This window comes from Pecten maximus, chromosome 8, assembly GCF_902652985.1.
Source record: "Pecten maximus chromosome 8, xPecMax1.1, whole genome shotgun sequence".
NCBI classification, from domain to species: Eukaryota; Metazoa; Mollusca; class Bivalvia; order Pectinida; family Pectinidae; genus Pecten; species Pecten maximus.
In genome coordinates this window covers 2,876,834-2,892,409 of record NC_047022.1, presented here as the reverse complement: position 1 = coordinate 2,892,409, position 15,576 = coordinate 2,876,834, and the positions used below count along the sequence as shown (strand labels likewise).

Sequence of the window (15,576 nt, the reverse complement as noted above, 5' to 3'; positions counted from 1 at the left end):
TCCCTAACATCACTGACGAGTACCAGAGGGACGATACAGCTGTATGATGTGGTGTCATTTTTTTCTGTTTTTTAATTCTCAATTGATGTTTAGTTATGTGTTTTAAACCATCCTTGCTTAATGTTTCCATCTTTAATGAACTGATAATATAAATTTTACATTTTTTGGGGTACGGGCGATGTTTTCAAGTTCTGGACCAAATGAATCAGAATTCAGCTTTCAAGATCTACTACGATCTGAAAAAATGGAGGTTTGTTAATAACATATACAAAATTTGTTTCACAGTAATATTTTGTTTTGAACAAGCTACACGATAACGTTCCGAGTCGCATACTGTTACTCTATCTGTCTTTTGCTGCAAACGCTTCTAGACCAGATCAGCAGAGCAGATTAATACAATTGTAATTGATTTAATGTCTTCAAGTTATGACCCTTTTGATACGACGAAGAAGGCCGGATAAAAAAATACATGTAGATTTTAATCTTCCCTTGATATATAAGGATTTTCTGATCTTTAATGGTAGAGAAGGCCGCATTAAGAAACCCCCACCTCCCTTTTTTTTCTTTTTTTTTATTGAAAATGGGTTTGGCGTAACAAGAAAGTTCAAAATCCTTCTTGCAGGCATTCTTGAACTAAATTTGATCTCGTGGCAGATTTGAACTAAATTTGATCTCGAGGTATATTGGAACTAAATTTGATGTCGAGGCATGCTTGAACTAAATTTGATCTCGAGGCATTCTTGAACTAAATTTGATATCGAGGCATTCTTGAACTAAATTTGATATCGACGCAGACTTCAACTTAATTTGGTCTCGAGGCATTCTTGAACTAAATTTGATATCGAGGCATTCTTGAACTAAATTTGATATCGACGCAGACTTAAACTTAATTTGGTCTCGAGGCAGACTTGAACTTAATTTGATCTCGAGACAGACTTGAACTTAATTTGATCTTGGGACAGACTTGAACTTAATGTGATCTCGAGACAGACTTGAACTTAATTTGATCTTGGGACAGACTTGAACTTAATGTGATCTCGAGGCAGACTTGAAGTAAGTTGTTATAAAGGACCAGCACGATGGGGGCATATTGTCAGAATGAAGAAGAGAAACTAAAAAAAGAAAAATATAATATTATGTAGTTAATGTATTGTCTCTGTGGCACCGGAATATTTGTTATATTGCTGAAAAGGAAATCCATTTTGCGACAATCGTTGATATATCCAGGTTAGTGAGGTTATTTTTTTCCCCTTAAAGAAATCTGTGAGGGTCCTTCTGAACTGTATGATATATTTGATTGGTGCAGACGGGAAAGCTAATGTCTTCTTCCACGTACTAGAGAGCGATGAAAATGGGCATAGTCCAGTCCATCAGAACTTCGAAATAACAGACAAATCGCCCTTCCAAATGATTGCAAAAAGCGAAAACAAGGTGAGTTCACTCATATATACACACATCTGAATATATTGGTTGCGAAACCAAAACATGACTAATGCATTGTAAGAAGGGACCGCTATTTAGAATAGCTGTGATGTATCTACAATGTATGTATGTCTGACAGAGGTCTGACAGAGGATAGGTGTGGTGTATCTATGTATGTCTAATAAAGGTCTAACAGAGGATAGCTGTGGTGTATCTATGTATGTCTCACAGAGGCCTGACAGAGGATAGCTGTGTTGTATCTATATGTCTCGGAGAGTTCTGACAGAGGATAGCTTTCGTGTGTCTATGTATGTCTTACAGAGGTCTGACAGAGGATAGCTGTGGTGTATCTATGTATGTCTCACAGAGGTCTGACAGAGGATAGCTTTCGTGTGTCTATGTATGTCTCACATAGGTCTGACAGAGGGTAGCTGTGGTGTATCTATGTATGTCTTACAGAGGTCTGACAGAGGATAGTTGTTGTGTATCTATATATGTCTCACAGAGGTCTGACAGAGGATAGCTGTGGTGTGTTTATGTATGTCTCAGAGAGGTCAGAAAGGATAGTTGTGGTGTATCTATGTTTGTCTCCCCGAGGTCTGACAGAGGATAGCTGTGGTGTATTTATGTATGTCTCGGAGAGTTCTGACAGAGGATAGCTGTGGTGTATCTATGTATGTATCACAGAGGTCTGACAGAGGATAGCTGTGGTGTATCTATGTATGTCTCACAGAGGTCTGACAGAGGATAGCTTTCGTGTGTCTATGTATGTCTCACAGAGGTCTGACAGGATAGCTGTGGTGTATCTATGTATGTATGTCTCACAGAGGTCTGACAGAGGGTAGCTGTGGTGTATCTATGTATGTCTCACAGAGGTCTGACAGAGGGTAGCTGTGGTGTATCTATGTATCTATGTATGTCTCACAGAGGTCTGACAGAGGGTAGCTGTGGTGTATCTATGTATGTCTCACAGAGGTCAGACAGGATAGCTGTGGTGTATCTATGTATGTCTCACAGAGGTCAGACAGGATAGCTGTGGTGTATCTATGTATGTCTCACAGAGGTCTGACAGAGGATAGCTGTGGTGTATCTATGTATGTCTCACAGAGGTCTGACAGAGGATAGCTGTGGTGTATCTATGTATGTCTCACAGAGTTCTGACAGAGGATAGCTGTGGTGTATCTATGCATGTCTCACAGAGGTCTGACAGAGGGTAGCTGTGGTGTATCTATGTATGTCTCACAGAGGTCTGACATGATAGCTGTGGTGTATCTATGTATGTCTCACAGAGGTCTGACAGGATAGCTGTGGTGTATCTATGTATGTATGTCTCACAGAGGTCTGACAGAGGGTAGCTGTGGTGTATCTATGTATGTCTCACAGAGGTCTTACAGGATAGCTGTGGTGTATCTATGTATCTATGTATGTCTCACAGAGATCTGACAGAGGATAGCTGTGGTGTATCTATGTTTGTCTCCCCGAGGTCTGACAGAGGATAGCTGTGGTGTATTTATGTATGTCTCGAAGAGTTCTGACAGAGGATAGCTGTGGTGTATCTATGTATGTATCACAGAGGTCTGACAGAGGATAGCTTTGGTGTGTCTATGTATGTCTCACAGAGGTCTGACAGAGGATAGCTGTGGGGTATCTATGTTTGTCTCCCTGAGGTCTGACAGAGGATAGCTGTGGTGTATATATGTATGTCTCGGAGAGTTCTGACAGAGGATAGCTGTGGTTTATCTATGTATGTCTCACAGAGGTCTGACAGAGAATAGCTTTGGTGTGTTTATGTATGTCTCACAGAGGTCTGACAGAGGATAGCTATGGTGTATCTATGTATGTCTCACAGAGGTCTGACAGAGGATAGCTGTGGTGTATCTATGTATGTATGTCTCACAGAGGCCTGACAGAGGGTAGCTGTAGTGTAATGTTACGACGTACGTTACATGTTGATATTACGAGGTTTGTACAGTGTTTATGTCAGATGTGTGGACAGTGGTAATGTTACGATGTTTGGACAGTGTTAACGTCACGATGATTATATAGTATTAACCTTACGGTGTTTATACAATGTCAATGTTACGACGTTTGTAAAATGTTGATATTACGAGGTTTGTACATTGTTTATGTTCGATGTGTGGACAGTGCTAACGTTACAATGTTTGGACAATGATAACGTTAAGATAGTTGGACAATGTCAATGTTTTGACATTTCAGACGATAGTTAACCACGACGTCATGTACTGCCAATTCATACTTGCCTGTGGCGCTCATGGCCTCCTCGCTTAGTCTCTTACCCTGTTATACCCCCAGTAATAAACTTTCTTTATCTGATAGTGTGGACATATGGCTGCGAAATATGTGCGCTTTGCATGCTGCTCCCAGTACCAATGTACCACATCTTCATAGAGCACATTCTTGTTGTTACAATTTCACAACTTCATAACCTTTTCCTTACCTTGCCAAACTCACGATTTAACGACTGGTCTCATCACCCAAACGTTTCCTTAAGAAGTATGATTTTCAGATAGCAAGAACATCACAGCCTTTTTACATCTTCTTGTTTTATTTTTCCACAAGAGTAAAAACGTATCAAAAGACTTCACATTATAACAGCACGACCACCTACGTACTGGGGTGAAGAAATGGAATGAGGAGTTTGAGTTTGATACAGTGTATTGATAAATGTCAGAAAATATTAGAATACTATAATTGCTACCACTATTCAAGTAACGAACACTTTTCATTTCAAAACAAATATAATTTCTAATCCCTTTGAGTCCTTTGACATTAATTGACAATATTTTAGATGAAATTTATCAGAACTGCTTTCTTGCATATTGTTTTCTTTGGTGCATAACAGTTTTCTTTGGTGCATAAAATATATTTGAAAATTTTTTTCATTTATTTTTTAATGCAAAAGATTATATAATTTGACACTGTCCTAGAGACTATCCCAATAAACTTAATTTTAAAGGGCAGGCCAGAAACTTTAATTTCAAAATTGAAAGCATTAGAATATAAATATTTCATTAAAAATTTGAAAAAACCCTTCTATTACTGAAAAAGAATTGTTCAATATACTTCTAGTGTGTTCTTAAGTAAATGCACAGTAGTTCCATGAAAGTTCGTGTCATCGTAAGCTAATATGTACGAGATATGATTCTCTAAACGTCGTTGCTCCTCAACATAAAAAAAATATCAGCTGATCAAGACATCAAAGCATCAACTAACGACACAGTAATTTCATCAAACAAACAAACAGTTAAGAAATTAAATATTACATATTTAAACGTCACCTGTCTCAAAAACGTTAATAAGCACGTAACATTTACACTAGGCCTATTGGAAGCCTACGACTCCGTACGAGTTTAGATTTAAATTTGTTATCGAAAAGATTTGAACGCTGATCTGGGTTGACGATGAATACTGATCCTGGAAAGCATTAAGTATGGTCATAATAGAACAACTGTAACCTCCAATGTCACTTTGAATATAATATAATATTAAAAAGTCCTGGTCCTGACAGGAAAATGTAATACAACTCACTTAGAATGCAGCTAAAGCCTGGAGTTGAACGAGTAAGCGGCGTGAAGTCCCCGGTGTTATTCCATCCGGAACTCATCGGGGAATCATTTCAGTGATAATACCCGATGAGTTCAGGATGGCGTTATTCTATAGTTTTTTCTTTATTTATGCGGACAAGACGACCAAACCAAGTGCGTTTATAATTTCTATTCCGTATAAACTTCATACGGCAAATTTTTACGGACCTGTTGATTTTAATGTAGGCTTTAAAAGACATCATCAAGATGAAAGTGAGTGCGTGCATTCTGTCACACCCTAGGGTATGACAGATTGCACGCGCTAAAAAAGACAAAGAAATCTTGTACACTCAAAACGGGAGACAAATCAGTGAAAGGTGGGAGAATGAGTTATCTCCCCCTGATCTTTATTCTATATCCTGTTTGCTTATATATCTGAGTAGCACGACATATATACTCGGCTATTAACCAAACGCCATCACTTTTAATTCAAAGCTTATCAAGATATTAAAATTAACATTTCAAAATTAACTCAATTTTAATGTCGTTTTCTCTTAAGAATTTCATCTCCGTTACCAATAGAAGAATTATATGGTTACTAGGGATACCTGTTCCAATATCTATAGTTGTTATAGATACAGACAGACTGGGACAAGTGTAATTATACGGTTACTAAGGAGACCTGTTCTATGTATATATAGTTGTTAGAGATACAGATAGTCTGGGGATTGTGTAATTATACGGTTACTAGGGAGACATGACATATGTATCTATAGTTGTTATAGATACAGACAGACTGGGACTAGTGTAATTATACGGTTACTAAGGAGACCTGTTCTATGGATCTTTAGTTGTAAGAGATACAGATACACTGGAACTAGTGTAATTATACGGTTACTAGGGAGACCTGTTCCAATATCTATAGTTGTTATAGATACAGACAGACTGGAGCTAGTGTAATTATACGGTTACTGGGGAGACCTGTTCAATATATCTATAGTTGTTATAGATAGATAGATTGGGACTAGTGTAATTATACGGTTACTAGGGAGACCTGTTATATGTATCTATAGTTGTTATAGATACAGACAGACTGGGGCTAGTGTAATTATACGGTTACTAGGGAGACCTGTTATATGTATCTATAGTTGTTATAGATACAGACAGACTGGGGCTAGTGTAATTATACGGTTACTAGGGAGACCTGTTAAATGTATCTATATTTGTTATAGATACAGACAGACTGGGACTAGTATAATTATACGGTTACTAGGGAGACCTGTTATATGTATCTTATAGGAGGTATATACATATATTGGTAAAGGAGGTGACTACCTCAGGAGGCCCTTAACTTATGCTTGGATAGATGCCAATTGATGTCTCATAATCAATTGAAGTGTCAGATTCCAGAAAACTGTAGAATTGTGATAATTATTACACTAGTAGCCCCAAAACCTTCAATTTCCTCTCGCCAGTACTATTTTTTAAACGTAGTTGAGGGTTTTGAATATCGCGAATGGCGCGATTGAATTAAGTGCCAATGTGGAAATTAAGTGAAAGTGAGGAAATTAAGTGCAATTGAAGGTATTGATGCTAAGGGAAGGGAATTCATTAATTTTTATTCGTATTTCGTGCTCAAACAGAGTTATCATCCCTCACTTCACTTCATTCTTTCTGTGACACTCATTTAGGTGTCACCCTTCTAGTGTATTGTTAACTATGTAATTGATTTAAATTCAAGATGTTTTCTTAACATTAAAAATTTAAATTGATACAAAACAACAGCGGAGATCACTCCAACAGAAAACGCCCATATGAACTTAATTCATTTACATGTATTCTTCGGGAACCTTCTCCTTTTTGGAGATTTTAATTTGTCTAAGGTATGTATTATCAGCAATTTATCAAGGAATCTAATAGCCACTGTCTTTACAGTATGCGAACAGAGGGAGCAAACCTACAAAGAAGCAGCCTCCCATGACGGAATACAATTGCTGCAGTGCCCATTCAAATATGAACTTACATTTGAATGAGCACTGTTACTGCAGGTAGATGAAGGTGTATTATAGCACACTTTAGCAACCCACATCAGTGGAGAGCAAACATACATGAAGGCCAATTGGGACTTAGGGGAACTTTAATTACACGGCGGTACATTCGTACCTGTGTTTGAAAAGTGAATTGCATTCTTTTTGCAAAAACCTACCACTTCATACCAAAGAAAAACGATTTTCCCCAGGTGTACATATTTTCTACACATGGTATGCATAACTGCAAACGTTTCACGTCGAAAGAAAAACTATAAAAAATCGTTTCAGAATATTCTAAACATTTACATTTTAATTTCGGTTCAGTAAAGTACTGGTATATATTGAATTTTAATCGTTCCCCTGTAAGTTTGTATGAGGTAACTCTTGATTCGTCCCCAAGTGGACTTAGTACAATTCACCCCTCCCCAATACAGTAACTAATCCCTACCCAAACCAGTACCGCAATACACTAATCCCGGCAATTATCAAGCAAGCGACCCAGCACTGATATATGATGTGTCCAAAATTGTGATATCACCGTTCGACTTTTAGGATGTTATCATGATCCACACCATAAAAATCTATATAATTGCATCCAAGTAAACCATTAATATATATTGTGATTTCGGGTGGTTCATTTTTATTCTTTTTATTTTATTTTTCTGGTTTTAAAGAAGGTCTTGGAGAGACCAAATTAGGTCTAAATTGAAAGCAAGATAGTCTAGTGGTGAGAGACGGTGGCTTCGTGGGGGCCGGATAGGTCGTTCGAGTTCCGGTATGGCCAATGTGTTGTGCCCTTGTACGTGATAGGGCCGGAGCAATTTCACGTGTAAAATGTTGTGTGTCTAAAAGACAGTAAGACTGTACGTTCAACTAAAGGCCAAAGTGAGCCAATGTCAAGAGACGGTCACGGTCTACCATTGTCTTGTACGGTCATAGTCTACCATTGTTTGGTACGGCCACAGTCTACAATTGTCTGGTACGACCACAGTCTACCATTGTCTGGTACGGCCACATTCTACCATTGTATGTTACGGCCACAGTCTACCATTGTCTGGTACGGCCACAGTCTACCATTGGCTGGTACGGCCACAGTCTGTCATTGTCTGGTACGGCCACAGTCTACCATTGTCTGGTACGGCCACAGTCTACCATTGTCTGGTACGGTCACAGTATACCATTGTCTGGTACGGCCAAAGTCTATCATTGTCTGGTACGGCCATAGTCTACCATCGTCTGATACGGTCACGGTCTACCATTGTCTGGTACGGCCATAGTCTAGCATTGTCTCGTACGGCCATATTATATTATTGTCTCGTACGGCCATAGTCTACCATTGTCCGGTACGGCAATAGTCTATCATTGTATGATACGGCCACAGTCTACCAGTGTCTGGTACTGCCGCAGTCTACCATTGTATGGTACGGCCATAGTCTGCCATTGTATGTTACGACCCTAGTATAATATGTCTGGTACGGCCACAGTCTACCATTGTCTGGTACGACCATAGTCTATGATTGTATTGTACGCCCATAGTCTACCATTATCTGGTACGGCCATAGTCTAGCATTTTCAGGTACAGCCTCAGTCTACCATTGTCTGGTACGACCATATTCTATCATTGTCTGGTACGGCCATATTCTACCATTGTCTGGTACGGCCATAGTTTATCATTTTCTGGTACGGCCACATTCTACCATTGTCTGGTACGGCCACTGTCTACCATTGTCTGGTGCGACGAGAGTCTACCATTGTCTGGTACGGCCATAGTCTACCATTGTCTGGTACGGCCATAGTCTACCATTATCTGGTACGGCCACAGTCTACCATTGTCTGGTACGGCCATAGTCTATCATTGTCTGGTACGGCCATAGTTTACCATTATCTGGTACGGCCACAGTTTACCATTGTCTGGTACGGCCATAGTCTACCATTGTCTGGTACGGCCATAGTCTACCATTGTCTGGTACGGCCATAGTTTACAATTGTCTGGTACGGCCATAGTCTACCATTGTCTGGTACGGCCATAGTCTACCATTGTCTGGTACGGCCATAGTCTACCATTGTCTGGTACGGCCATAGTCTACCATTTTCTGGTACGGCCACAGTTTACCATTGTCTGGTACGGCCACAGTCTACCATTGTCTGGTACGGCCATAGTCTACCATTGTCTGGTACGGCCATATTATACCATTATCTGGTACGGCCATAGTCTACCATTATCTGGTACGGCCATAGTTTACCATTATCTGGTACGGCCATAGTTTACCATTATCTGGTACGGCCACAGTATACCATTATCTGGTACGGCCATAGTCTACTATTGGTTGATGTTAACGGTAAGTATTAAGTGGTAAATATGAAGTAACGTAAGGGAAGCGTATAGATATCTTGGTATCCGATAAATGAAGTCCCTGAGCGTGTAAGAGAAATATGATATGTATGTTTATATATGTTTGAGTAAAATATGAGATAAATTGTTTGTAATATGATAGCCGGTGTTAAGGAGACACCGAGTGAGGGGGGGGGGGGGGGGGGGGGGGGGGGGGGGAACAGTCAGAAAAAATTCAACCACAATTGTTGCAATTGGGACAAGTTTGGCGTTTTCAGTGTCCCCTAGATATTAGAAATTAAAAAAAAAAACATGGAATGCTTCATCCCGATTAATAAAGGCAGGTGCCATGTCTTCTCCTTTTACAGTTTCCAGCAGGTCTTTTATAAACTCCCACTTCATAAAAATACAACAGTGTGGAATGGTGGATTCTCTGAAAATTGAAGATTTTCGTTATTCTAATGAGATTTATTTTATCATTTTATGTTATTTGTACAAAAAGAACAACAGATAACGTCCACATAATAAGGTAAGGGTAACTCTAACTCGAAATCGGTAAAACGTGGTTACATTGTGCACGACAATATAGATTTACGTCGAGACCCTTTAAAACAGAGAATTAAGACCACGTGTTCAAGTTGGCAAATCGACTTGATCTTCATCGACGACATCCACCATACAAATTTTTGTCACGGCGACATACGCCATACAAATCTAGGTAACGGCGATATCCACCATACAAATCTAGGTCACGGCGACATACGCCATACAAATATATGTCCCTACCACATCAACAATACAAATCTAGGTCACAGAGACAACCACCATAAAAATCTAGGTAACGGCGATATCCACCATACAAATCTAGGTCACGGCGACATTCGCCATGCAAATCTAGGTCACGACGACACCCATCATGCAAATGGAACTGAAACAACGGAATCTCTAGTGTGGTGACAACGGAACCTCTAGTGTGTTGACAACGAAACCGTTATTGTGGTGACGACGGGACCACTAGTGTGGTGATAACGGAACCTTTATTGTGGTGAGGACGGGACCTCTAATGTGGTGACGACAGAACCTCTAGTGTGGTGACAACGGAACCTCTAGTGTGGTGACGACGGAACCTGAAGTGTGGTGACAACGGAACCTCTAGTGTGGTGACAACAGAACCTATATTGTGGTGACGACGGGACCTCTAATGTGTTGACGACGGAACCTCTAGTGTGGTGACAACGGAACCGCTAATGTGATGACAACGGAACCTTCATTGTGGTGACGACAGAACCTCTAGTGTGGTGACAACGGAAATCTACTGTGGTGACGTCGGAACATTTAGTATGGTAACGACGGAACCTCTAATGTGGTTGATCACCTTTGACACGATGCTTATAATATTGTTTGACAATTAACGTAACATGAATACCGATTCATTGATTTCTTCCAGGTAACTTCTCAAACACAACAAACAGAATTCTTTAAGTTCAAGTCCGTCTATTAATTAGTGAGGAGTATTTATACATTTCTACAATATTATATGGCTTTCCTCTTAATCTCACTCTCTCTATTTAAGTCACTAGTGTAGTGGGAGATTGCTCGCGAAAGCCCTACAGTGGCATACTATTAGAATATATATCGGATGTCAGATGTACCACATCAGTAAATATTATTAGTAAATGGGAGATAACCCATGAAATATTACATGGAAATAAAGTTGTTATACTGAAAACTTTACCATCATTTAGAGATACACTTTAGTCTTAGGTTAACTAAATGTAGAATATAAAAAGAGATCCCATAAAATCCCAAGCCATCTTGTATGGCTATATAGGTATAAGTACCTTGCAAGAATGATGCTAGTGCTGTCGCTGGCTGAGCAGATCTGAGGGAGCCAGTCGAAATTCCGCGCCTTGATAAACTGGTGGAGCGATCACGTGATCGAATCAGACCAATCAGCGCTTGTCCGGCGCCGGACCATAATCTCGTCAACGGACAATAAAATCAATGTTGCAACAAAATATCAAAATAATTGCCGGTCGCCTTTCCGTTTGGCTTATAATAAATGTATACATAAATTAATACTAGATAATGACTTGTCCGTCAGAAATCACACACTATGAAAGCTTTTGTAAACTTGTCCGGCACTTCGGTATACACAACTATTATATTACCGGAAGTGCATCGATGCTACTTAACAATAAACATAGTCCGCAGACTTTTTAATAAATAAACTCTGTTCGCTCTTACAACGCGATACCACATTCTTCCATATCACTTATACGATATATCTACATAATTATCTAAACTATTTAGAGAGTACCTCTCGGTCCCTATCTTATAACATAGTCGTTACACCACTTCCTTCATCAACAAAGATGGCGCCGCAAATAGGACAACACACTCAGTCACGATGTTTAGCTTTACGATAATGTCCCTTCCGTGGTTCGGTGATCGTAATCCAAGGACGAAAATAAATCCTGTATATCAAGTACGTAGCCATCCTGAAAGTTCATTATGAACGAAAGTTTGTTTGATATGTGATTAACTCTTTCAGCCCCAGCACTGTTTACTGATAAACGCCCCAGCAACCACTGTGGCTGGCTAGGGCCTAGTGCCCCTAGACCAAATTAGCCTGCTACACTGACCAGTGGTCACAGGCTGGGTGGTCATATAAAATTACTTTTTATGGTGATTTAAACTATCTTTTAGTAATAACAGCTAGAAGATGAAAAAAAGGAAGAAAAATAATATTTTGTGTTTGTGTTTTCTTTTTTAAAATTGATTGATCATAAGTAAGTTTAAATTAATAAACAAAAAAAGAAAGAGAAAAAATATTTATTATCTTGAGCATTAACTTCAATTGTAAGAAATTTAAGACAATAGTAGTGTGCAATATTCATCATGATTTGAGTAACACTAAATATGACAATACAAACAGCATATACTTACTCACAAAATAACCTTGGTTAAAGTAAAATCCAATAAGATTTATAGGAATAGATATTTATATTATGTACATGAATTTTTCAACAGACAAATATGTTGTACACATATACACTTGTCGATACTGTAGGTTTTCTTTCAATTAGTTTATACATAACTTCTTTTTTATTATCTTTATTACATTAATTGAAAATTCGTATTTCGAGACATGATTAGACACATTTTGGGTAATTTGGGTGGCCTTGAAAAAGGTCGTTGTTTTGGTTAGCCTTGAAAAAATCCATCTCGGTTTTGTCGGCAAAAAAGACAATTACGGGGCATGGATTTCCCGTGAATTCATTTACGACGGATATGGGGAAATTCACAGTCAATTCATCGTTTTCTTGTTCAAATTCGTCTTCAATTTCAGGCTGTAATTATCGCAAAAATCTTGGTTGTCTCTTCAATATAATAAATATCTAAATCCGCTTCGTCATTTTCCCGTAACTTAGACAAGCGCTGCTTATATTTCATAGTAGATTTAATGACGTCTCCCCGATGATATCCCTCAAATTGTCCTCCGGAGCTGTCGCTATCAAATCGTTTGCTACTGTCTGTCGCCGTGTTAACATTTATGATTGAAGAAAGGTGATGGCCAAACCCGCGTAAATAAAGCATTCCTTTGTGTGTTTCAGCCAATCAAAACTGGGTAAACAACCCACCATTCTGTTCAGTAAAACCTGCTCTGATTGGACAGTTTTGGAGGTGTGTCTTTAGAATACTAGTTTTCAACTAGTAATAGAAAACGTAACATAGCGTGTTTGGTCATTTACGACAGACATGAGGGGACCGCCTGTATGCGGTATCGGGCCTGAAAGGGGGTTGATAATTATCTATTTCGTTCCGTATGTATCACGATCCTAAATATTAGACTACTAATGTACATTCCTATATTTGTATGTACCAGCCTCATTCTGAATAAAATATGTATACAGCATGGACAGACGAATGTGTTTTTGGTCATGTATTTTCATACTAGTCTAGCACATCATTTCTTCAACATGGTGGCAGCGGTGACGGTGTAAATTACTCAATCATGGATTGAACTACGTAATTGTTTACACACCCAGTGAGTGATTCCTCCTACATTAGTAATCATGAACGCACTTGAAGCTATGAACCTTCCCGTACAGCAGCCATTACCAGCTGTACCGGCACCTGTACACATAAACACTAATCTACGTCTACCCCCGGAGTTAAACATTCATTCTGGAAATGTGTCCGAGAACTTTAAAACGTGGAAACGTCAAGTGTATCTTACTGCCAGTGGTATATCTCAGATGGGCGGAGAAATACAAACCGCAACCATAATAAACTGTGGTGGGGAAGCCCTATTAAAAGCATACGACCATTTCACATGGGAAGAGGGATCTGACAGAAATAACACTGTTGATGTTTTTAACAAGATCAAGGATTACTGCAATCCCCGGCAAAATGAGGTAGCAGAGTCTCATAAATTTTGGACAGTTCAATATTTTGAGCCTTTTGATCAATTTTTAACAGAATTGAGATCGCGTGCAGCATCTTGTAATTTTGGTATCCAGGAGGATAGGACGATCAGAGACAAGATAGTTTTCAGTGCTACTGGAAAAATACAGCAACTGTTATTACGCGATGATGACCTCACACTGAAGCGAGCAATTAAAATATGTCAGTCCTATGAACAAGCAAATAGACAGGTGAGTCAAATGAAGGAGCCTACCTATAATAAAGACTCAAAGCTCAATAAAGTCAGGGTCACTAACACGCCTACAATGAAAGGAAAACCACAGTACACTAACAATAAACAGAAAGATTCAACTCCTAGAAATAGTACAAGCATTAGAGAATGTAGATTTTGTGGGAGAACACATGCTATGAGAATGGAAGCATGCCCAGCCTGGGGAAAGACATGTTCTCAATGTAATGGACGCAATCACTTCAAAGTGAAATGCAAAAAGAAGAAACTTTGTGCTGTTAGTGCAGAGGGGAGAAACTCTGATCTCGATGATGATGAAAATGACCAGTGGTTAAACGCTGTCTCGAAATCACATGGCAAAACCATGCGTCAATGATTGTAAATGACAACACTATAAAATTCCAACTAGATAGTGGAGCTGATGTCAACACCACCAATCAACGATTTGTACGACGAGAACAGGTTCAACCGACAAATCTTACTCTACATATGTTCAATGAAAGTACACTCAAACCATTGGGAGAAACCAAACTTACCGTCAGGAATCCAAAAACAGGAGAAGATCATGCTGTGAAATTTGTAGTCGTCAATAACAGATTACAGAACATTTTAGGTTTGAGGTCGATTCAAGAATTGTGTCTTGTAACTGTGAACAATGACCATTTCATTGGAAAAGTGGAATCATCTGTGACTATGCTAGGTAACCTAGGGGAGGCAACTCTAACACTCGACCCCAATGTGAAACCCAAAGTTCTACCCAGTAGAAAACTTCCACTTGCACTTAAGGCCGAGTTAGACAGTCTAGTGGAGAGACAAATTTTAGTGCCTATTACTAAACCAACCCCGTGGGTAAGTCAAATGGCGGTGGTTCACAAGGCAAACGGAAAGCTGAGGATTTGTTTAGACCCCCAAGTTCTAAATACTGCGTTACAAAGGGAGCATTTCCAACTACCAACTTTGGACGACATTTTACCAAAATTGAACAATACCCGTGTATTCAGTAAACTAGATGTTAAGGAGGCTTTCTGGCACATATCTCTTGATGAACAATCTAGTAAATATACCACAATGATCATACCATTTGGGAGGTATGGATGGGCTCGTCTACCTTTCGGATTAAAGGTATCCAGTGAGATTTTCCAAAGGAAACTAAATGAAGCTCTGGAAGGGCTAGAGGATATATTCGCGATAGCAGATGACATCATAATTGTTGGAAAAGGCTCATCAGATGACATTGCCCTACAGGACAACGAAAACAAACTAAAAGTGCTCTATCAACGTTGTCAAGAAAGAAACAGTCCTGAACGATGAAAAGAAAGTTACAGGTCTTCCATGGACATGCTATTTTACTGCGGATGGTATTAAAGCAGACCCGCAGAAAGTTGAAGCTATTCTCAAAATGGTCAGTCCTACTGATGCTCCGGGAGTCCGAAGATTTTGTGGTATGGTCCAATACATGGCTAGATTCCTACCATCACTCTCAACTATGATGGAACCACTACGAGTACTAACTCGGAAAGATGTAGATTTCCAATGGAAAATGGAACACGAGGAATGTTTCAGCACTGTAAAACAGGCCCTTACACT

The 15,576-nt window shown here is 39.2% G+C and overlaps 1 protein-coding gene across 1 annotated transcript in view; it reads left to right on the top strand.

Annotated features, from left to right (window-relative positions):
• Positions 1–15,296: 15,296 nt before the first annotated feature.
• LOC117332874 overlaps positions 15,297–15,576 on the top strand; it is a 17,491-nt gene continuing 17,211 nt past the window's right edge. Inside the window, exon 1 of the mRNA XM_033891933.1 lies at positions 15,297–15,431. Within this exon, the coding sequence (XP_033747824.1) occupies positions 15,297–15,431 (135 nt within the window). The remainder of the gene's footprint in view (positions 15,432–15,576) is intronic.